This window comes from Phalaenopsis equestris, unplaced genomic scaffold (genome assembly GCF_001263595.1).
Source record: "Phalaenopsis equestris unplaced genomic scaffold, ASM126359v1 Scaffold000721, whole genome shotgun sequence".
Classification (NCBI taxonomy): Eukaryota; Viridiplantae; Streptophyta; class Magnoliopsida; order Asparagales; family Orchidaceae; genus Phalaenopsis; species Phalaenopsis equestris.
In genome coordinates, this window is record NW_018165161.1 from 20,639 (window position 1) to 45,921 (window position 25,283).

General features: G+C 31.8%; 1 protein-coding gene across 1 annotated transcript in view; it reads left to right on the forward strand.

The window, feature by feature from the left end:
* The first annotated feature begins 471 nt into the window (after positions 1–471).
* LOC110030458 overlaps positions 472–25,283 on the forward strand; it is a 30,536-nt gene continuing 5,724 nt past the window's right edge. Inside the window, exons 1-5 of the mRNA XM_020733180.1 lie at positions 472–622; positions 752–756; positions 7,963–8,114; positions 10,418–10,528; positions 10,670–10,820. Coding sequence (XP_020588839.1) covers positions 472–622; positions 752–756; positions 7,963–8,114; positions 10,418–10,528; positions 10,670–10,820 — 570 coding nt within the window. The remainder of the gene's footprint in view (positions 623–751; positions 757–7,962; positions 8,115–10,417; positions 10,529–10,669; positions 10,821–25,283) is intronic.

Below are 25,283 nucleotides of genomic sequence, written 5' to 3' on the forward strand. Positions count from 1 at the left end.
ATATATACATATATATATGAAAAAAAATAATGTTTAGGCGTGTCAATACCCCAAACTTAAACGTTAGTTGTCATAAAGTAACACTATAACTTTAAAAAGTAAATTTGTTAATTTGAGATAGTGAGTTTTAGTAGAGTTTCTAACAAATCAACCTAGCACTATGGCGTAAGAATATCTCATATTCAACATAGGAATCCTGATTTTCTATTTATCTTAAAAGTTATTGAAACTTGTCAAACTAGCAAACCCCGGAGACGGTTAACCTTTAACAAATGATACTTGAATTGTTAGGCACGTTGAGAGCGGGCGGTCCATGGAGCAAAAACTAGCAAACAAAATTAAGAAAAAGGTTGTGTTTTTAGGGCGAATGAAAGCGGAGCTCTTCGTGAACAACGACGGGCAGCTTTGGACGTCCTAGTTTGTTTGTAAACTTCTCTTAAATCATTGCTTGAACTACCAAGAGCGTGAAAAATGAACGTGGCTTCGGCTTCCTCCGACGGCAGCCCCTTCCCCTCAGGATCTGGCTTATGGAAGAGGCCGGCGAGTTCGTCCTTACGAACACCACCGCCTTCTTCAGGCGGCGGGGGGCCTCTCAGGCTGGGCGGCCACCCCTGCTGCTACGGTGATTTTCTTACTTAGGGTTTATCGTATGTAATTTTTTTAAAGTTTGAATATGATATTTGGAACCGGTCTGCATGTAACAGGTATGCGTTATTTTGTTTGTTTTGTTGTTTAAAATCGTGGTTTACAGTTTCGGTGGGTTCGGATAGGTTCCAATAGATTATGACCTTTTTTTTGTTTGGTTAATTTATAGTCTTGACTGAAATTGAAGAGCTTCAGAATAAGCTCATGAATTTTTAACATAAATTTGAAGAAGCTTTTAAAAAAAAACATCGAAGTTATACTAGAATTCTATTATATACTTATTGTAAGTTAAGCCTCTGCTGTTTTCTATATCAAACTGACATCAAAGCGCTTTGATTCATATCTTAATTTTATTTTTTAAATATTTAATATTAAGAGGGAAATTTACAAAAGTGGGCAACTGCTAAAGAGCCAAACATTCAAACTATCTAAGTGTTGACTGGTGTGGTGAGCAAGGGTAATCACTCTTCAGAAACATCTTCATCCACATCGTCTCAAGCTGTTGAGGCGAGTGCATCGAGAGCGAACTCGCCTTCCTCTCTTGTGGCTTCCTAGGCCTTTTCGTTTATATGGTCCCGATGGTAGCAACTTCAATAGCTAAATTCATAAAAAATAGGGGCATAAAAAATAGAACTGCCCCTATTTTTTATTGCCCCTATCCACATTCATAAAAAAAAAAAAAAAAAAGAAAAAGAAAAAATAGAACTGCCCCTTATCCCTTTTGTGGGGAAAAGAAAACAAGTACGAGTCAGTTGAATATGATAATATTGAATGATAAGTTAGTGGCAAAAAGGGCTCATACAAAGAGAGGAAGGAAGCAAGTAATAATCCGTAGTTAGGGGAATAAGATTGCCAAGCTGCCTAAAATTATCAATCTACTACACCCTAATGGGCCGAGGAAGAGCACCTATGAATATGGTGAGCACACAAATTTGAACTAAATTGTTCTTAATGTCGAACTTTGCTGGTTTGAGGATGGCTTGACTGCCTATGATCTCTTTCCCACCATTTACTCCAAGGTTATTTGGGAGGAGATTAACCATATATGCTTGAGCAATACTCACCTTTATATTATGGAATTCAATATCTCTCGCTGGCAGCTTATGTATCATTTTGTAAGTAGTTATAATATAAGCAGGTAGGATGTAAGCCACATAGGGTTGTGAGAGATTGTACTACAATAAACAACATATGATTTGTTTGCTTTTGAGGGGTTTAGGCCGTGGCCTGTGAGGAACTTGAATTTGAAAAATAATGTTTTAAGGATTTTTATTTCATAGAAAGAGATGGCTCTAACCATGGTGGCTACGCTTTGGTAGAGAAAGCGTGAAAAATGATGTGAAATTAAACCAATTGTTTTGAAGGAGCTAGAAGTCATCTTATGAGTGAAAAGAATTCTTGAAAAGAATTATTGAAGTGCTGAGGATCACGATAAACATGCCAATGAAGTTTTACCGTGACAATAAAATAACCATAAGCATTGCAGAAAATCCGGTGCAGCATGAACACACAATGCATATGGAACTTGACAGACACTTCATAAGAAAGAAGATTGATTGTGGAGCTATTTGCATTTCATTTATCCCCGTTGTTCAACAAATAGCAGATATCTTCATCAAAGGAGTTTTCAGGCGTAACTATGTAAGCAGGTTGGACATGGTAGATATTTATGTTCTAACTTGAGAGGTGTTGAACTGTTATGAATATTCATTTTTAATATCTTAATTTTTTTAGTATTTCCTACTTTTTGAATTTGTTTTTGTTGGTAAGTTATAATTTTTGTTTCCCGTTTTGTTAGCATGGGTATTTTGTCACTTTCTTAATGTGGTAGCCTTCCCGTACTATTTATTTTGTAAACGTTTCCTATAAAATCAGAGAGGAATAATTACTTTTCTTCCAAACTTTCTCCATTTGGAATAACTACTTTTCTTCTCCCAAACTTTCACCCTTTATTAAATTTTCCTTTATGATACCTATAGGCAATTGTGACCATCTGGCTATATAAGTTGTGTTTAATTAATAGTATTGTTTTGGCTTTGTGTAATGACATAAAATGTAATCACTCAATTGTCGATGATGGACTCATCCTTATTGCTCTTAAAGCTGAGAGCATGATACAACCCATTTGCCCTTCGCCCCTTCGTTTTTATCATCAGTAGATTGAGAGTTAGTTGGCAGCTTCAATTTGACTTTTCATTTATTGGGTGATGTATTGAGGTAAACTTGAGATAAATGCTTTGGTTATGACAGAAATATTGAGTCTTCTTAGAAAATTATGAACCATTATCGTTGATGATCATAGGGGTTATTTTGTGTTGGCATGTTATGTCGGTTCAAATGAAGTTTCAAACGATCTCCAATGTCTCATTTAGTCTTGGCCTTTCTCTTTTTTTTTTTTAAGCAACCAATTTTGTCTATGATACATTTTCTTTATTCTTTAGCTAATGGGAATGAGTTGAATAAGTTTATGCCCTAAACTGCGAATTTCCATGAGCTCAAGATCTACAAAAGCTTGTGCGAGGTTTGAAGCTATATGAGAGTGATTTTGCGGCATCATATATATCTTTTTTAAGATTTCTCTGTCTTTATTATAATCAACTAAAAGTAGCTCTTTGCATTATGATTGTTTTCTTACATTTCTTATAATCAATTTATAGAACATATTAAATGCACTGCGTTGTCTCATAATTATTTTGATTGTACAATCTATTGTATTAGCTTAGGATAAAATCTATGAAAGGACCACAATTGAGAAATCTTCCAATAATACTAAACAATTAATAATCAATCCATGTACATGATTCACATAATTTTGAAACCCTGTTTGAGTAATTTTCATTTCATAATTAAACATTTTCCAAACTATTTTCAATTCACCTTTGCATAATGATCACATCATCTTCATATTATGATCAAATCACATTCAAACCTATTTTATATACATTGACTTCTAAAATTAGTTTGTGATTATCCTCTTTTGGAGATATTTTAATCTAGATGGAACATTTAAGCGTATTTTTCTAGAAAATACACAAAATGTCCAATCACAAGAGCCCAAATAAATGAAGGTGAAAACACAAAAATGCTAGAACACAAACTGTCCAATTACATGTGCCCAAATAAAATGCCTAATTGAACATTATAAAAATAGCTAAATTCTTAAGCAAATGAAACCAAATGTCCAATTCCTCGAGGCCAGACAAGAGCTTAGTCGAAGTGCCCAATCGAGGCCCATTATAAGTGCTGAATAAATAATTTGATTGAATTTGCATTTTATTATTTGAATTTCAAATTTACTTTCTAGAAACTTTGAATTTTCCAATTTGGTGCTTTTATAGGCTGACAATAATAAAAAATAATTTAGGAAGGTGGTTAACACATTTCTTCATTAATAGCCACCTACCTTTCCTCCAAAATTTTTTTTTTCTTGAATTTTGCTTAATAAAAGCTCTATAAATATAGTCGGTTTGTAATGACCTATTTTTGTTGTTGAATAAAATATTTGAGTGAAAAATTTTTCTCATTTTTTCGCTGAGTATTTAGTGACTTCACTTGTGTGCTTTTTCTTGAATTAGATTAGATAATTTTTTTCTTTAAGCTATTCATTATCTCTCCATAAAACCTACTTTAAACTATTCATCCCATCCCCATCCCCATCCCCATCCCCATCCCCATCCCCATCTCTATTCTAATCCCAAGCATCTTCTAAGATCAACAAACTAGCAACCGAAGCCTCCATAACTGTTTCAAACACCCCCTCAGCTCTAGGCCAAGCTAGATAATACTGTGCTCTAGTCTCGTTCCCTCTTCCTTCACACCTGTCTAGACCCATCAAATCTAACCATCTAGTTCAGATCACAAGTAGACATCTAAAGCTAACCATCCATAGGATTTTCTAACCATTTACCTAACCTTAGATTGTTTTCTCAAAGTGTTCATCAAAATCAGCTCAAAACTAGCCCAACATGGATTAACCTTGACATTTCTATCACAAAAACCCCTTTAATCCTCTTCACTCTACCATAAACTCCAAAGAACTTCTGTAAATATAAAAGTATGGATTGAAAGCCTTTTTCACTCCTTAATCACACCATCTTGAGAGGGGTGCTGAAATTTTATAAAGTTTTATTTTCAGTATCTTCTTTTTTTAGTATTTCTTATTTTTGGAGTGTGTTGTCGTTGGTAAGTTGTAATTTTTTTGTTTCTTGTTTGTTAGCATGGGAATTTTGGGACTTTCCCAATGCGGTAACTCCCCCCCCTATTTATTTGGTAAACACTTCCTATGAAATCGAAGAGGAATAATTATTTTTTCTTCTCCCAAACTTTCACCACTTAGTAAATCTTCCTATAAGATATAGAAAATTATGGCCAATTGTCTATATAAGTAGTGTTTAATTAGTGTAGTGTTTTGACTTATAGTGGTAGTGTTTTGGCCTGTGTGATAACATAAAATGTATTCGCCCAATTGTCGATGATGCACTCATCCTTAATGCCCGTAAAGTTGAGGGCATGATACTTGCCCCTTGCCCTTTTGACTTTTTCATTAATAGATTGAGAATTTGTTGTTTGGTAGCCTCAATTTTATTTTTCTTTTATTGGGTTTTGTATTGAGTAAACTTGAGATAAATACTTTGCTTATGGCTTGAATTTTCTTAGAAAATTATTAACCATTTTTGTTTTTGATCATAGGGGTTATTTTGTGTTGTCGTGTTATGTTGGTTCAAATGAAATTTCAAATGATCTCCGAGGTTAGATTTAGTCTTGGCCTTTATTTTTGTTTGTGAAGTAATCAATTATGTATTTGATAATTGATTTTATTCTTTAGCTGACGGAAATGAGTTGAGTAAGTTTATTGCTCAAATTGTGAATGTCCATGGACTCGAGATCTACTATATGTGCGAGGGTTGATGTTTTATGAAAGTGATTTTACGGCATTGTATATGCCTTTTTGAAAATTTATCTTCGTTTATATTATAATAAACCAATAGTAGCTCTTTACATTATGATTGCTATCTCACATTTCTTATAATCAATTTATAGGACATATTAAATACACTACGTTATCTCATAGCTATTTTGATTGCACTATCTATTGTATCAACTTGGGATAAAATCTATGATTGGACCGCAAATGAGAAATCTTCGAATAATGATTGAGTACTAAATGAAAAATAATCAATCCATGTACACGATTCACATAATTTCAAAACCTTAATCGAGTAATTTTCATTTTTTAAACAAGCATTTTCTAAATTATTTTCAATTCAATTGCATAATGATCACATCATCTTTGTAATATGGTCAAATCATATTTGAACCTATTTTATATACATTGACTTCTGAAAGTAGTTTGTGATTATCTCTTTTGGAAATATTTAAATATAGAGGAAACTTTTTTTTAAATTTTCCTAGAAGATACACAAATTTTCCAATTACAAGAACCCAAACAAATGAAGCCAAATGAGGACCAAAACACAAAAATGCCAAAACACAAAAAATCCAATTACAAGAGCCCGAACAAAATGTTCAATTGAAGGCCTTAAAATTAATCAAATTCTCAAGTACCTGACAAGAGCCCAATCAAGGCCCATTATAAGAGCCGAATAAGAAAATGATTGAATTTGTATTTTATTATTTAAATTTCAAATTTAGTTTTTTGAAACTGAATTTTCCAATTTGGAGTTTTGTATAGGTTGAACATAATAAATAATTAAAATTAAATTAGGAAGATGGTTAAAACATTAATTTATTAATAGCCACCAACTTTTTCTTCCAAAATTTTTCTCTTATACAAAGTGCTCAATCAAGGCCCATTATAAGAGCCGAATAAGAAAATGATTGAATTTGTATTTTATTATTTAAATTTCAAATTTAGTTTTTTGAAACTGAATTTTCCAATATGGAGTTTTGTATAGGCTGAACATAATAAATAAAAAAAATTAAATTAGGAAGATGGTTAAAACATTTACTCATTAATAGCCACCTACTTTTTCTTCCAAAATTTTTCTCTGTTTTTTTTTTTTTTGGAGATTTGCTTAATAAAAGATCTATAGCCAGTTTGTAATGAATTTTTTTAGTTGCTGAATAAAATATTTAGGTGAAAAATTTTCTCATTTTTTGCTTAACATCTAGTGGCTTCAAGTGTGTTTTTTCTTGAATGAGATTGGGTAATCCTTTTCTTTTTAAGTTATTCACTAACCCTCCATAACTCCTACTCTGAACCCTTCATCACTCCCCATCTCCATCCTAAGCATCTTCTAAGATCAATAAACTAGTAAGCAAAGCCTCCCAACTATTTCAAACTCTCCCTTAACTCTAGGCCAATCTGGATAATACTAAGCTCTATTTTTGTTCCCTTTTCCTTAACACTTGTGTAAAACCATCCAAATCCAACCATCCAATGCAGATCACAAGTAGACATCCGAATCTAATCATCCATTGGAATCATTTACCTAACCTTAAACTATTTTCTCAAAGTGTTCTTCAAAATCAGCTCAGGACTAGCTCAACCCGGATTAATCCTGATATTTTTATCACAAGAACCCCCTTTCATCCCTCATCACTCTACGACAAACCCTAAAGCACTTCTCTAAATATTAAAATATAGATTGAAAGCCTTTTACACTCTTTAATCACACCAACAGGCCACCCACTACCTTCAAGAGGGATAGCTAACAAGCAGGGTTAAGAGGAATATCAAACTCAATAATCCATCAGTAATTGAAAACCACAGGTCAAATACATCCTTATATAGAGGGAGCTCTTAATTTATTGAGTAGAATTCAAGGTAAACTATAAATTGTATTAATGATGAACTTCAATATTTCCAAAGTTGACGAAGTAAGAGAAAAGGAGAGGATGTAATCTTGTTTCTGTTTATATACTACTCTTTACTGTCAATGCGAAACTACTCTTGTCTTCAACTCTCATTATATACTCTTTTAAGGTTCCATCTTATTGTGGTTTTTCTATGTTGTATTCTTTCATTATGATCATGGAAACAATCTCTCTCAACCGCATTGCTAAAATTGCATTCATAAACAACAGTCACCAGTCACCACCACAGATCATGAAGTGGTGAAAGCTTCTTGCACTGGATGCTTCATTTTATTTCTTTCATAATTTTCTCACTTGATTTATTTGGAACTTTCACTTGATTGTTTTTAGTTTTGAGCTGGAAAAGATGCTTAATCTATTATTACAATAGATATGTACAATCATTTTAAGCTTTTTATTTTTTTCCCCTTAATCAGGTACTTTTTATCAATTTATTCATCTTTGTTTCATTCTCAAACATTTTAATTTTTTCTATTGCAGCTGACCAACATCAATGATCCTCTCTACGGGCAATTTACCCATGCCAAAAAGCCTGATGTGGAAATTGGAAGGATTAATGTGGTTACTTGGATTGATTGTTTGGATCTTAGAGTGCTTGCTGTGCTAGCCAACTCGACCCTATCTAGCACGATGTTTGTACATCAAGTTATATGCTATTTATTCATAGCTACTCAACATTCTTGTTCTCATTTTTTAATAATTTTTTGTTCATCCATGAATGTATTAATGATGCAATTTCTCAGTAACCTTTTGGTTAGACTTTATTAGGCATGAAGTCCATATTATAACATTCAACTAGTTATAATTTGTTGAAACAAATCTTGCAAACCTGCAGCAGACAGAATACTGAAAATATTGGTTAGGTGAAGTTCCAAGCATATTTGTTGGAGAGGCTTATGCTCCAAGATCCATAGGGTGTTGTTGGAGAGGTCTGTGAAGTAAGAAACTAATAGGAACCGATATGATTTTTCAGAGAAATTAGGATATAAATAGTATATATTTTATTTTGCCGAAAACAAATCACCGATTACAACTCCGAAGACATAAAAGATAAGCACCTACAATTCGAGAGGTAGGCGATCTACCCTAAATCATACAATTTGAGAGGTAGGTTATCTCTCCCAAATCTTAACCCTAAGACTCAAAGATAACAATCTCATGCATAACCCTTAACCCCAAGCATATTAGCCCTATTTATACTAAGCAATAATAAATAACAAAAGACTAAATTTTCATTAGGCACACAAAATACTAAATTGCCTTCATGAACCCGACGCAACAGTACTCCATTCCCAAAAAAACTTTGTCCTCAAGGGGAGAAAAAAAAAGGAAATTGCCGTCGGATCACATCATGTGGCTCCCACTTATAAATTAGCTTGGGTCTGGTTCTCGCCGCCAGCACTAACACACTCATCATGGCATTCTCTTACTTCTTAAAAGTCCGGGTCGTTATTTTCTCCCATTGAAAGCTACCCTTCTTTAATTTCTTTGTCCACGGCCACACAATCAAATTATAACTCGTCGCAAACTTCGGTTAATATCCTCTAATCCTATTATTGGCCTCCCGCAATCAGGATTCCAGTAGGTCGTAGATCCTGATCGTGAGTTTTGATCACGAGCGGCGCATAACTCTTTTCGCCCTGATCTTGATCATGAACTTCACGAAAGAGCGGCACGAAACTCTTGTACGCCACGATCTGTCGACTTCCTTGTTGCTATTTCCAGATCTTATCACATGTATGTACCGCGCGATCCCGTTGCTGGCTTCCCATCTAGGAAAAAATCGGGACTGTGTATGTGTCTATATGTGATATCAATTCATCATTGCAACAAGCCATATTGTGAACGTATCGCCTGTACGCTCTGACCTCGTCGTTGGCCCTGTACATCAAGTTCCTACTGGGCGTCCCCACTAGCTCTAATGGCTCTCGGATCATGGCTAGGGCACACCCGATCTTTCTTGTCCTAGAACCTAATTCTCTGATATCAATTTGATAGGAACCGAGATGATTTTTTAGAAAAAAAATTGGACAAACATAATATATATTTTATTTCGTCGAAAGCAAATCAACGATTACAACTCTGAATACATTAAATATAAGTACCTATAATTCAAGAAGTAGCCGATCTCTCCCAAATCCTATAATTCAAGAGGTAGGAAATCTATCTCAAACCCTAACCCTAAGATTAAAGACAACAATCTTATGCATAATCCTAACCCTAAGCATGTTAGCCGTACTTATACTAAACAGTAATAAATAACAAAAAACTAAATTGCCCCTAAGCACATAAAAGACTAATATGTCCTCAGGGACTGGTATAACAAAATCTTGAATAGCCATTTACATATTCTACCATGTACTAATCAACTTTTTCCCACCATGCAAATGCCATTTGAGCTACAGAAATAATTGAGAACTTATCATTTTCGCTTGGAATTTTCTCTGGAAAAAAATTCTATGTATGATCTACAATGGCACATGTAGTTTAGGAAAATGAATTTTTGGGGTTTTCAACCACAGTTGATAACTTCACAGGGATGTTGAACCGTTGAGCTTGGTTTGATAATTTGTGCTTTTGCTGTTCTATCTTGTTTGTTACAAAACAAAATCAATAATACTCATTGATTTGGACAATGTGCTCTGCAATTGTGTTTCCCATGTTGGTGAAGTCATGTTGGTCCAGATTCAAAATTATGATGTCAGAATTTTGGAATGCAATGTTGGTCATTACAAGATAGGACAATCTTCTTTTACCTTGCGCACAAATGCTCGCATACAGAGTCCCTTACTTTAGACCCATATTTTCTATGCCACTGCCATAGATAATGAATCAGTTTGAACAGTTTTATATTGTAATTACTTTATTTATTTTAAGCTTTTAGATGTTGAATTGGAAAACATTGATTTTCTGATGCTTAACTTTGCGTGTGTAGATTGTCGAAGCATGTTTATTTCAGTTTATATGTGCCTGAAAGTGAAGATATGAAATTGTTCTATTACAAGCTGAAAGTATTGTTTCCCGATTCAAATCTGGAGCTCTTTGGGTAAGAGGCACTTGGAGCGCTCTGTTAAGAAATAGTCTTTTAAGGGTATTTTTAATGCTAATGCTTTTATTTTATACCATCTCTTCTGGTTTGATAAGCGTGGTGCAGCTGTTGTTGCTAATGCTTTTTTTTAATATCTAGGCAAAATGAAGTCAAGCATAAACTTAACAATGCGGCACCAGAATGGGAATCTCGTAGGCTCTCAATTTATGAGCTATCCCCTTTCATCATTCCAAGCACCAAACCTTCTTTAACAAAATTTGCTTTTGTATCACCAAATACCATTATAAAGGTAGTTCTTTGTTTGTTTCTCAGGCTTTTGGTTTGTATGTTGACTGCTTAATCATTTGCCCTTTCTATTTATCCTTTTTTCTAAAACTTCTTGAAATGAAATATTTTGTCATCATAATCAAATTACTGTCTTCCTTAATATTTATGAGAGGATAGCCCTTAGATCCACTGTTAACTTGCCAGCTTGTGACTAAGAGTTCATGGATTTGAATTCAAAATAACCTCTTTATCAAACTATGGTAAAAATTTGTAGATCTGTTGGAGGCAGGAAGCTCTGTTCTAGATTTGCACTTCCTTGGTAGTGTCAAAATGATGTTTGGAAAAGTTGGCCAATTGGCGTTAATATTAATGCTCTTTTGTCAAGAAAAAGGAACCGAGTTACCGTAGTGAATGTTATTTGCATATTATATGGGTCTAATAGGGGAAAAACTTAATAAATAAAAAAGTTTGATATCAGCACAGAAAATTTCAGGTATTAAAGGCTTAGTTTAGTAGAACAAAAATTAAGTTATAATGTGTAATATTGAGTGTCATATTGATAATTTTTAATCAGTATTGTTTAATGATTAAGTGATACTTAGAAGTGTTTGGTTTATGTATATGCTAATGAGATCAAAGAGGATATAACCAACATAGTTAAGATTGATTGATTAGGATAGAAAAATATTTCAAGAGTACATTGTCCTAAAAGAATATCTTATTAGATTAAGTGATACCTCAAAATGGTAAATTTTTGTATATTTATATCTACTATACATAATTACAAGATTTATGAGTATTTAATTATTATAGTTAAGATTGATTAGTGAGAATGGAGAAGATCAAGAGATGCCCAAGGATAAGAGTGGTAGGTTTTGGTATTTTAGATTGATGAGGATTTTACTAAAAAAGTTTAAAATGATTGGTTAGAATAGAAAAGTTTCTCAGAAGTACGATGCAACTAAAGAATATTGTACAAAAAAAATTAAAAAATACAATATATGTGGCTATGATAAATCAATTTCATGTTGGGATATTAAAATGTCTTTGACAACGTAGCTGTGTGATATATAAAAAAAAAACAAGATTACGTGACAAAATTAGTGGATATTAATTAACAAAATTATTATTAAGGAATGTGCTTAAAAAATACTTATGTTATTTGAGAATTTACAATGGAGCTTAGAAGGCGGACTAGTAAGTTGGATAGATAAAGTTGATTTGGAGAGAACATGTTGAAAAAGGGGATGATCAAGGATAGCACACCTAAAAGTTAAGCAGAGTATTGCATACAAAGGAAAATTAATATATCATGAACTCATAATAAGAAGTAATGGAGAATAAGAGTCTAGAATGTTGATCCCAAGTTGTTTGCTAAGGTTAATGATGATAATGATCATTAAATAAAACATTTTGTAGATCTTTATAAGGACTTATTACTTTCATTTTAGTATTTTACACTTACTAATAGAGTATGTGCATTGGCTCTTTAGTGGATGGATAATATATTGAAGAGGTTATGAACAAAATTACTTTGGAGTAAATAGAGACTGGAACTGATTATTTGTCATTCCTTCAAAGTATTAGTACAAGGAAGTATATAGAATAATTTAGAAAGGCAACAAGGAAACAATTCTACACAAAAACATGAAAAATATTTCTAAATATATACATATAATGACATTTCTTATTTAGCTAAATACAATCAAATTTAAATTCAGAGCTTCCTATTATGCTTTTGACACAAAATTTGTCATGAGTTTTTTTTTTGCAGGGCTTTTGCTTTTTGACACCCCTTCAACCTCCAAAATAATCTCTTCTAGTCCTATCTTTGAGATGATTTTGTCAAAATTTTTTCCATTAAATTAGTTGGTAAATACATTTGCTCGTTAAATTTTTGAGCACATGACATGGGATTAGGCCCTTTTCCAACTTTTCTTTGATGAAATGTCTATTAATCTTTGCTTAGTTTGATCACGTTGTATCAGTTATAACGAATGTTTATTTTTTAATTGTCATAATACGAACATTCGCACTTGATTTTAGCTCACTCGGGATTATCTTTACCAATAATAATTCACAATTTTCTTAGCTCATAGCCCGTACTTCTGATTCAACATTGGATCTTGCGACCAAAATTTTTTGATCCTCTATGCCATCATATATCCTCCAAGAAGGCTGCAATAATCTGATGTTGATATTTTGTTCTCTAGTATGCTTTCCTTAACATTGTGTATCTTATTCTTTTCATTATCTTTGAAAACCTTCATAATCAAGTTCCAGTTGATTTTTTTAATCCATGTAGGGTTTTCTTCAGTTTACATACCTTATTTGTTGTTCCAGTTCCTTTAGATTCAAGAGCAATGGTCATGTTGATTTTTTCTTCTAAATTTCCATATGAGATCATGATGTTGAAGTTGTCGATTAAAGTGAGTTTCCAATGAAAAAAATTATTATATTGCCCAATTTCAATTTTTGCCACATGGGAAAAATGTATTCTGATAGTCAACTTCATATATTTTTGTGCAACTTTTAGGCACCAGTCTTTTCATATATGTGTCAAAAGAGCCACTAGCTTTGTATTTCACAATAATAGCACATTTTCAATCTATTTATTCTTGTCTTGATAATGCCTCTAGTAAATTTTTTGGAATAGAAATAGTTTTTTTGGCTCGTAATTAAATTTCTTTGGAGTAGTAGAAAGAGGAGCTCAAGAGACAGTATGATAGTGAATATATAGATTTTTTTTTTGTCCAGGTTAGGATATCTTTTTTGTTACTAATAAAAAGAGCAAGATACTTTTTTTTGTGATGTTTCAACTTATTGTATGTGCAAAAAGACATCCAAGCTTGCCATATTTTCATCAACAGGGCTTCGGTTTGTATTTTGACTTTTAGTCACGTTTGTACAATTCATCTTCATAAAGATACTTGAGGAAATCTCACTCATAAATTTGGACTAATTTTGGTTTAACGACAGTGGGCATAGTTCATGGTATGGTGCTGTGTTTAGGAGCAAGAGGCGAACTCAATGAAGTTTGGAATAAAGGCATTTGATTCTTGAGTAGAGTGAGATAGGAGCCATAGATAACTCGAGGATTTATTATAGTCTTCCTCTTACATGTGTGAATCTCTGCTCAAGATAAGTCAATATGAAGTAAGGTTTCTTTTTAGCAATGATGACGTCAATAAATATGTAAATTTTTTTAAGAGGATAATAGCACTTGTATCCTTTTCTTTTGTAGAAGAGTAGCCAAAAAACAGGCACTCAGCAACTTTAGGTTAAATTTTTTTTTATTTTTACTATGAACACGAACAAAAATTTGGTACTTCTAAATATTCTCTGTATGAGACAATTAGAGATTTTGACATGGTGATAGAATTTAGCAAGGTACTCCATCTAAATTTTATGTTCCAATGTTTTTTACTATAATTTATCATGTGTGTTATAGCAAGGACAATTTCCTCCCCTTAAGCTTTACGAACATTCCCAAAAATAATAATTCTCTACTGATTTGGAGTAGGAGGCATTTTTTTTCAATAACCCAATATTATTTGTAGATTGATGTATGATTATTCATTAATCATGCCTTTTTTAATGTAGGCATTCAAGAATAGACAGAAGTAATCTCTTCCATTATTTGATCTTAAATTTTTAATATGTACCCAAATTAATTTTTTATTATAGAGTGAAAGGGATAATTCTTCTAATTTTAGATTTTTTTTAATAAAAAAATATCCCTGCGATCCTAATACAATTATCAATGAGGGAACAAACCATGAGCCTCCAAAATCTTTTGAATTATGAATGGTCCCCAAATGTCAATATTGATTAATTCAAAGGATTGAAAACCTTTTTAATAGTAAAAATAAAGAGTACATGAGGGTCACCAAGATGAAAGTGACATGCCACAATGAAAATCTTGTGACATTCAATGCTTTAAAAAATGATGGAAAGATTGTTTTAGATATTTAAAAAACAGATAACTGAGATTGTAATGATGAAGCCAAAAAGAAATCTTTATTTGAACAATTAAGAAATAACAAGGGAAACTTACATGACTTTGTTTGAGGTACTCAATATTTCAAGATATTAAAGCTCACTTCTTTTCATAGCAGCTTCAATCTTACGCTCCAAAACTGATTCTGAAAAACATAATAAGAAGGATGAAAGAGCAGAACATTTTAGATCTTCTGTTAAGTTTTTTGTTTTTATTTTTTAAAATAAAGTTTATTGATCATTTTTATTCATGAATTTTAATACGAGAAGAATGTTTCAACCTATTTTTTCTTGCCTTGTAATTGTAACTTTTGAACCATCAGCTACAAGATTTTTTATTATTAAGGCTTGGAGCATACGGGCTAACATATGAGTTTTATGTCATGTGATCTATAGCTATTGAGTCAATTGCTCAAGGGCTAACGAAATATTTTTTGGAAACATTTAATCTAATAGAATGTAGACATACCTGACGGTGCCAATGTCCATATAGTAGAAGTTTATATCAGTGGATTTTATCCGTCCTTTCAACCTTTTAATCTCTTCATTATTGAGTCCTTTCTTTTGACCCTCACTGTTGAGGAAATTTTTTGCTAGATGAGCTTGAGATTCCGTCCTTAGTTGGTCTCCTTTGTTTCTTCATTACCTATTGACCCTCATTATAGTTGGTATTTAGGCTGCACGAAGGCAGCAGTTGTAGCAAGCATGCTTTGATTATAGGGAAGCAAAAGATATATTGTTGGAAGAAACGCGTTGAGAGGTTATTATTAGAGGGTTCATAACAGAAAGGGCTCTCAATAATGAAGGTTGCTAGAATGGAGGAATATCACAACAATGAATACTGCACCTTCTAGAAATGGGATAAGAGTTGGAGATGCAATCTATGGGTTGTTGGTGTATCCACAAAAATAAAGGCTATCCCTTTAGAGAACCCTTGCTGCTGCTCTGTGATTGAGGAAGGTTGTGGTGATTCCTTCTTTGGATTCTATTGTTATGGAACCTAAGACCTTGGGTAGGCGCACAAGAGGTGATTGGCAGGAAGGGTTGACATCAAAAATAAGTCACGGAGCAAAGGTCAATGAAAAGAAGGGAGAAATAGAATAGTAATCACAAATTCAGCCATGATTGAATCATCATTGACATCATAGCAAAAAGATTGAGCAAAGATTGATGCAGCACTATGGCTGTGAATAGAGATTATGTCACCGATGATGGCGAGCAATGCCAAAACAACAGAGTAACAAGTAGGGTTGCGATCCTTGGCAGGTTGAAAATGGACAATGGTAATGATAAGGCAATGGAACTGCTAGAACTTTGCATCAGGTGATGTGACCAAGATGCTTAGGAAGAGTGCAATGAAGGCCAAAAATGTGCTAGGTGATGAAGATCAGGAGGCAATATGAAATTTGGAAATAAGAACAAGGTCGTTAGTATTGTGTTGAGAAAATACACACTAGAATTGATTCCTTTTTATTCATTTAAAGTATTTGATTCAAGACTATATAGACAAATTTTGGTAGAGAGTAATGCAACTAGTCTTATAATAACTGAATTTAAATAAATAAAAAGAATAATAATAATAATCTAATAGGCTGTAACGAATAAGCATCTCGACAATTTCGTCTTCAAGACCTGCATGTCTCATTTGAACTAACCAAAACAAAGAGAGCGAGAGTGCTTGTGTACAGAAGAAATTTTAGAGTTTTGTTAGAAAGGATGAAGGAAGGATCGTGCCTAACCCAAGTGGCTAAATCTTGTCCGTGCCTTAGCTGATTGATGGAGAAGAAGAGCAAAATGGAAGAATAAGAGAATAAAGGAAGAAGAGAAGGAAGGGTTACACATTTTCCTTACCAGAATTTCAACATTGCCGAAGGATTTGTGAGAGAAGACGACACCATTGTAGTTGTGCGTCTCACTAGGAGGAAGGCGTATTGTGCAAGAGGTTGTCAATCACTATCTGAAGGAAGGGGAAGGAAAGAGGAGATATCCTTGCTCGTATAGTTCTGGAGTTGAGCCGACTCAAAGGAAAAAGAAGAATGGGGAGACGGCTTGTGCGTGTGCGGGATAACGAGGTGTGGCTTTGTGCGAAAGATCAAGTGAAAGGAGTGGCTTTGCTTGCGGGAGTTCCAACAGACATGATGATTACTGAGCCTTGAAGTCGAGCAAGCTGCATGCTGGTTTAGGGAGGACCAAACCAAGTTAATGATAAATTTTAGGGTCTAGTTATATTAATTTATGAATTTAAAAATATGTTTAATTATGAAATGTTAATATTAAGTTTAATTAATAAAAAAATTGAAAGAATTAAAAATATAGAATAAATAGATTGGATCGAGGAATGTTGGCAATATTAGAGGTAAGAGTTTGATGTTTTATTTATGTAAATTATTTTAGTTCACTAATTAAATATTATGAAGTTATATTAAATTCTATGAATTAATCATCATGATTATAACTATTCAGGTAGTTGAAATAAAAAGATAAGGGAGATTGAAATCTTTGTTTGTGCAAAAGAATAGGAGATAATGTGGTAAAACTCAAGTTTACTTTTATGAACATTGTTAAGGGAAAAAAAATTATTTATCAGTATTTAATTATGAAGAAATGTAAAAAATGATTTATAGGTAAAACAGGTGCAAAAGAATAGGAGATAAGGTGGTAAAACTCAAGTTTACTTTTATGAACATTGTTAAGGGAAAAAAAATTATTTATCAGTATTTAATTATGAAGAAATGTAAAAAATGATTTATAGGTAAAACAGGTGCAAAAGAATAGGAGATAAGGTGGTAAAACTCAAGTTTACTTTTATGAACATTGTTAAGGGAAAAAAAATTATTTATCAGTATTTAATTATGAAGAAATGTAAAAAATGATTTATAGGTAAAACAACAAGTTAATGAATTTGAAAAGGATCATTTCATATGTGAGGTCTTTTAAGGCAAAGACGAGTAATTGGTTTCTTATTGGTATTAAATTAATGATTTATTTAAAAGTTACATTTTAAGGATAAATGGCTATAATGTCATTGATTAACAATAAACTTACAATATTATTTTAAAAGCAAATATTTTATCTATGATTTGAATTTTGAATGTTTGAAAAATATCTCATAAATTGGAGGAAAATAATTGAAATATAAAAGTACATTTAAATAATTTTAAATTGATATTAATTGATAAGTAAAATATTATGTCAAGTAGAATTTACCCTCTTATCGTACTATTAACGTATATTATTTTACCTGTGCACAAAAAGGAAATGAAAATGGTAAAGGTATATGAGTACAAACTTTTGAGGGTTACTACGATTTCAACTTTTTGCGGATATCTATGGGTATGAAAGTGAACTTAATATGGTTTTTAAAAAGATTAAAAAGGTAAATACCTAAATTGAAATAGGAAATATTAATTTAAAATGAAAGCTTATAGTTTGATTTATTAATGAATCACATTTCTTTTGGATATTCATGCATAGCATCTACATATTTAATGCATAATAAGATTGTAATAGCTCACTAAGTTGTGGTAAACTTATTTCTTAAATTAATTATTTCTTTCAGGTAAAACTCTAGTTGATATGACTGACATGAGAGAATTGGTTTACAGAAGGACTATTAATACTAGGTAGTAGGTTTTTTAATATAATTCTAGTTTCTTATGTGATTTATCTCAGATTAATGTTATAATGTTATTGGTGGATTGTGATATTGCTTTACTTTCAAACTATGTTGTTGTGGTTAGATTTAATATCTATTTAGTATACTTTGTGATTTTTAGTGGCTCTTTTAATTATTGAAAGTTATGATAGTCTATTATATAATTTAAAAGAAATGGTAATATCGGCTGACCGTAGTTCCTGACTTGATTAATTCTAAGCTATTAGCCGGGTCATGATAAAATTATCAAAAAAATTAGGTTCAAATATTGATAAAAAAGAGTTATTAGTTTGATTGAATTAATTTATAGACAATATAAATGAAAGGTTTAAGTTTTTGATTGTTTTTTTTTTTGATTCAGGAGCATCACATTCTTTTGTAGCTGAGGAATTAACTAAAATGATGTGATTGAATAACACCTTAATGCCTATAATATTATTTGTTAGGATGTCAAATGATATTTATGTGAAAGTTAATCAATTGTGTGAGGTAAAGATAATGATTGGTGGAAAGAATTTTCATGCACAATGATTGTGCTATCCTGTTAGTTTTTATATGTTTTGCATTTAAAATAAAAACCAAAAAGATCTTGAATATTTAATTATTTAAAGAATCGAACATGACATAAAAAGTAACATACAATCTCGAAAGATTAAAATATGATTTTATGATGGGTTCAATTATTTAAATGAGAAATTTAGGATATTTGTTTGACATGCGTTATACCATTGGATTTTTCCTCTACCTAATCTGAATACTAGATAGGATTTAGATTAATATGAGATACTAAGTTCCTATAAGGACAAACCTCTATAGTTAATTATATATTAAGAAACAATATTTCTTGGAAAACTCTTGATTAATATTATGATTCTGTCTTCAATGAATTCAAAGTTTAGTTTCCACGATTGATTATTGAAATATCAAATAGAAAAGCTCATAAGTGGAACATTAAGAAGGTAAGAGTGTTGAAGAGACTGATAAAACTTAATGATATCTCAACTATCATATTATTTGACTTTATGAATTTTGAAGATTTATTCGATGTTTAAATTGACATTTTGTTAGAGATTTAAGACTTAAATCACATGATATATGATCATGAGAAAGTATAGAATGTGAGAATTTACGTCCTAACTTGATAAATCACATAAAAATCCTAAAACTAAAGGTGAAGTTCACCGAAAGAAATGATACCACAGAACTTAGTCTAAAAAAAGGAAAACTCAACAAACAAACAATGCAAATGCACTTGCAATTCTGCCTTCAAAGGGCTACCATCTAAACCACATAACAATAATAAAATTATGCATGACCAGGCTCAATAAATGCAAGATAGAATAGATTGTTATTTATTAAGAAGAGTAACTCGTGCCACTTGATTATAAAAATCAAGATGCTTATGAATGATTGGTATGCACAATATCCTAAAAATAATATGAGCATATTCTTGTAATTTAAAATTTAAAATTTTATCTCTCATCACACTCAAGTATTTTATTATTTTTATTAACTTTAAGTGCCGATTGAATAAACAAGCTGTGCATAGTTATGCATATTCTTGATTATGATTACTCATAAGATTTGTTTTTGAGGTCAATCGGTATGTAAAGACAAACTCACTATATGAAGCAGTGATTTTTAAAGGAAAAATCATCCCATTTTTTTGCAATGAGTAGGACTTGAAGGCAATGAATATAATCTATATGCAATACATATATCTAAAATTATTTTTTCATGACTATTTCTAAATCGCAAAGTGGCTTTTACTCTATTTTATTTAATTATCGATTTTATAATTTTAAATCCATGATGCTCTAAGGTGAATGCAATAATTTTTTAATTTATGATTTTAATTAGGAATTTCATTTAATTTTGAAAAATTATGTTGAAATTATTATATTGAGGTAGAAAATTTTGTCTTTAATGAGCTGAATAAATACAACAACAACAACAACAACGACAACAACAAAGCCTTAATCCCACTACGTGGGGTCGGTTATATGAATCATTTTTCTCCATTGCGTCCTATTTAGTGTCATATTTTCATTTAGTTCTAATAAATTAAGATCATTTTTTATACAATAAGCTCTAGTCTTCTTAGGTCTACCTCTGTCTTTCTTAACAAAAGTTGAATCTAAAACATCTACTCTCCTAATCGGATTATCAGATGATCAACGTAACGTTTAATATGACCAAACCATCACGACTCTCTCTAATTTTGTCTGTCACTGGAGCTACACCAACCCTATCACAGATATATTCATTTCACATTTTGTCTCTAAGTGTAAAGCCACTCATCCACCTAATTATTATCATCTCGATAACGCTTAACTTAGTATTATGCTTCTCTTTTAAAAGCCAACATTCAACGCCATAGAGCATTGCAGGTCTCACCACCTTCTTATAAAATTTTCCTTTCAGTATAACTATCCAAGTAAAAAACACAACAAAAACAATGACATGAAATTTGAGCCGACTTATCGTGCATAAACAACAAACACAACAAGACAAATAATACTAGGGTACCAACCCCAAACTTATGACAGACTCTTCGGTCAAAAATGTCATCCGAATATCGTTGTTGGTTTAGTTGAGGTTCATCATTCGCTTTTATGTTCATCTTCCCTTTGATAATTCAAATATCAATAGTCGACCAACAATGACACACCCTAACTCTAAAAAAGAAAAGACATTGCAGGAAGAAAAACTTATGTTTACGATAGCATTATAGGTTTACGAGAGCATTATAGGTTTACTATAGCACCCTAGATTACTACAACAGACCAACAAAATAGAGTCAGTATATTCTAAGCTCACTATGACGACCTAGAAATATGTGAAGAAAAATAAGATAACTCAGGCTAGCTTTCAAAGGAAATGAAATGAGCAAGAATAAAGCTATTTACTTGTCCTAATAAAATGTCTAGGAAACAAAAGAAACATTACATAAGCACATCTACCTCACCATTTCTTAATCTTAAAACTAGAGATAGTGTCGTATGACGTCTAAAGGTAGTGAGACAAGCCAAATTAGACCTTATTGTTCAAGTTTCAAGATTTTGATTTTTTTTGAAATTTTAAATAAGAGAAGATTTTATTTGAACTCTTGGAATTTTTATGGATTTTATTTGAATTTTGTGATTGAATGTTTTTATATATTTATGAGGCATATATAAACATTTAAGTTTATTAGTGCTTATAAGATACTATAAATCACTTAGAAAAGTGATTATAGAATCAAATATACAAAATTTTTGAAACATTTATGATTTTGTGAATTTTTAATTATTTAAATTGGTTTCATATTCATAATTTTTAGGGTTTTGAATGTTTCGATTTAAAAGAGTTCAAATTGACTTGAAATTATTTATGGAGGTTTTTATTGAATTCAAATGTTTTATTGTAAAAATTTTGTTAGTTTTTGAATTTTTATTGTTTTATTAAAGTTTTTTCAATTGATAGGATATTTTTTTTGTTAAAAATTCTTAATAAATCCCAATAACCTCTAAAAACCTTATAGTTTTACAAAGATTTTGGATTTGATTTCTAAACAACCTCTAAAATTTTTGAGTCAGTTGAAGTTCATTTTGACTTTTTCTATGAACTATTGCATTTATTAATAAGTTTATTATTAAAAAAATATTAAAAATGATTAAATGGAAAAATATTTCTTGAATATTTTGATTCCTTTTTGTTCACTTGATATATTGGTGAATATCTCATTCAATTTGGAGTTTTCCTGAAGAGGTTATTAAGATTTTATTGTATGAGGGTATATTTTTAAAGTTATCGTTTTGACTTAAACTAATTCATTTCATAGTGAAAATAACTTTTATATGTTTCTTTTCTGTTGGTAAATTATTCAAATCAATTGGTTGACATTTTAATTTCAAATGATTTAACATATTAGTTTTAAGAGAGAAAAAAATATTTGTAATTTTGGGAATATTACAAAATACCCATTTCACTTTTAATATTTTATGGTTTGTTTACTGTACGAACTATAATTAATGATTTCAAATCATGTTTCAAACATTTTTTTAGTTTAGACGTTCATTTGGGTTGTTAGAAAAAGTAGGCATATATTTTTAATTTTGGAAAATTTTATAAATATGCTTCGAACTACTTTTTAAATTTCTAAAATTTACTAAATTTTTAATTTTTGATTGATTATTAATCAGTTGAAATTAAGTTTTGCAATTTCCAGAGTTCAATTGTTCAAATTAAGGGTTTAAAAGTAGAGAAATGTTTGTAATTTTATTGAAATTTACAAATATATCTTCTTTCACTTTTCTAATTATGGATTTCGTTGAATATTATCATTTTTTTTATTATTAATCATTTGAACATAAATTCTAGATGTTTTGATTTTAATTTTTTAATCTGAATGTTCGAAAGTAAAAATATGGTATATTTGTAATTTTGAAAAGATACAAATATTTTTTCTTAAAATCACCATGCACGGGTTCAATTCCTGTTGTTCGCCCATCACATTATTTTCAATTCCATAAATTCGATTTTTAATGTTCCTATTTATTGAGACAGAATAAAACTATCACTATATTTGTTCTTTTTCCTACATCCAAGTGCAGGATAATCCCAAGGGGTTGTGAGTTTTTTCTACCAATCGAGTCTCCCGCTTCACTGCCCACCATGGGGATTACCCGACCAACACTTGGATCGGGCTTTACCCAATATTTTTGGTTCACCCCGACATTACCCACTCGTCTGACTATTGCTAAGAAATTTTTGGATATAAAACGGACCTCCCTCCCTAGATTGTAATTTTAAGGTGTCCGATTTACCCTCTTTTACAATCAGTTTCTCTACAACACTTCCTGCTCTAGTTAACTGTCCACCTTTTTTAAGTATGGTTTTTTTTGTTATGTATGGTCGTGCCTAAGGGCATACCGATTGAAGTAGATTCATCATTTTTTTAAATCAAAACTCCTTCCCAAATTGTACAAGCTTCTTCTAAAGCATACATTTTTCTAGATGTATATTATGATATCTAGAAATGTGAATCTTATATTGAATCGTATGATGAAGTATCACACGAGTGCATATATAGAAATCCAATCTACTGAATCACTCATTTTATGATCTTCTACATTCTATTTTATGAGGCTTCTTCCTATACTTATGAATTTCATTGGACCCAAAAAGAAGACATTGAAAGAATTTTTTTGGTCTTCCAATAGAAATATGTTGTTGTTTTGCTCCTGTACCTTCCAAAAGAGAAAAAGATTTCTGAAAGTTGTGTTAGACACATCATTGACCTATCTCATAGTAGAAATGGGAGGAGATGACCATGGATTTTGTGATTGGATTGTCTAAGTCACGACAAGTTATTGGTAGCACATAATATTTTTCATGTATCTTCACTTAGAAAGTTTATTGCTGATAAATCTAATAGAATTGTCGTAGATTTAGTGGAGATACAACTTAATTTGACCTATATAGAAGAATCTAAGAGGATACTAGACTTTGAAGTTAAAAAGTTATGGAGTAGAGATTTTCCATTTGTGAAGATTTTATGGAAGTGCGGATCATGGATGAATGCTGATTTTGAGAAATTTTCAGATGTGCAAGAGAGATATCCCCAATTCTTCAATTGTGGTATGTTTTTATATTAAACCTTTCAAATTTCGATGACAAATTTTTTATAAGGAATGAAGATTGTATTAACTGAATTTTAAATAATAATAAATAATAATAATAACTGAATAGATTGTAAGGGATAACCATCTCTACGATTTCATCTTTAGGAGTCACATGCCCATTCAAACCCAATTGAAATAGACAGAGTGCTCGTCTTTGTGAAATAAGGAAGAAGGATCGGGCCTAGCCTAAGTGGCAAAATTTTATGCATGCCTTAGCCAATTGGTGGAGAAGAAGAGAAGAAACTCTCTATAGTGGTTGTTCTGTGTCTGATGTCACTTCTTCTATCTTTCTACCCTCTATTATCACCAAAATTGATCTCACTGGCATCTTTCTACCGACAAGAGCACCTACAAGCTTAAACTTTATTGATACTTAAACACCCTAAAGAAAATAAATAACTCTAGGATAACTAGGCTCTATTAAAATGAGGCGGCAACTCCCTTGAAAGAGTCGGCTCCACCCTTAAAGACTTGGACTGGTTCGGTCCAGGCGTCTGACATGCCTCTGGCATCCGTCAGCCTGCTATGGTTGGGGGAGCTTCAACCTCATCTATCAAAGCCTCTGTCTTCTTGTTGTAAGATGTAAGGCCGACCACATTGAAAGTGGCGGAGTTATTGTAACTTCCTAGGATTGGATGACCTTCGTCAGTATATTTAGAAGCACTTGGATCCCACTATTGGATACGTTTTCCCGCAATACACTTGAGAAGGGCTTCTTAACTACGAGTAACCATCTCTATTTATACAATGCTCGGTTATTACCATTTTGAACTCAACAGGAATTTTGTGCCAAGTGTCCTTTATAGAGTCCTCCAAAAGTAGTCCACCGTTGGCTCATCTCTATCTGAATTAAAGGCAGGCTAAACCTCCTATTACAACAGTAGCCATGGCTGTAAACTGTCGGATAGTATATTTTGAAACTCTCTCTATGGTGGCTTCCATATCTCTGATATCGGTTCTTTTGTCTTGCTACTCTCTATCATCGCCAAAATTGATCCCAATAACGTCTCTTTGCTGGCAGAGGCACCTACAACCTCGAACTTTGCAAAAGAATGGAGAACTATGCGCCTTTCATCTTTTGTGAATGAGTAAGTGTTCTTGCACCCATAATACCAAGCCTTTCCATCAATCTTCCACGGTCTCCTCAACAGAGTGTGACAGACAT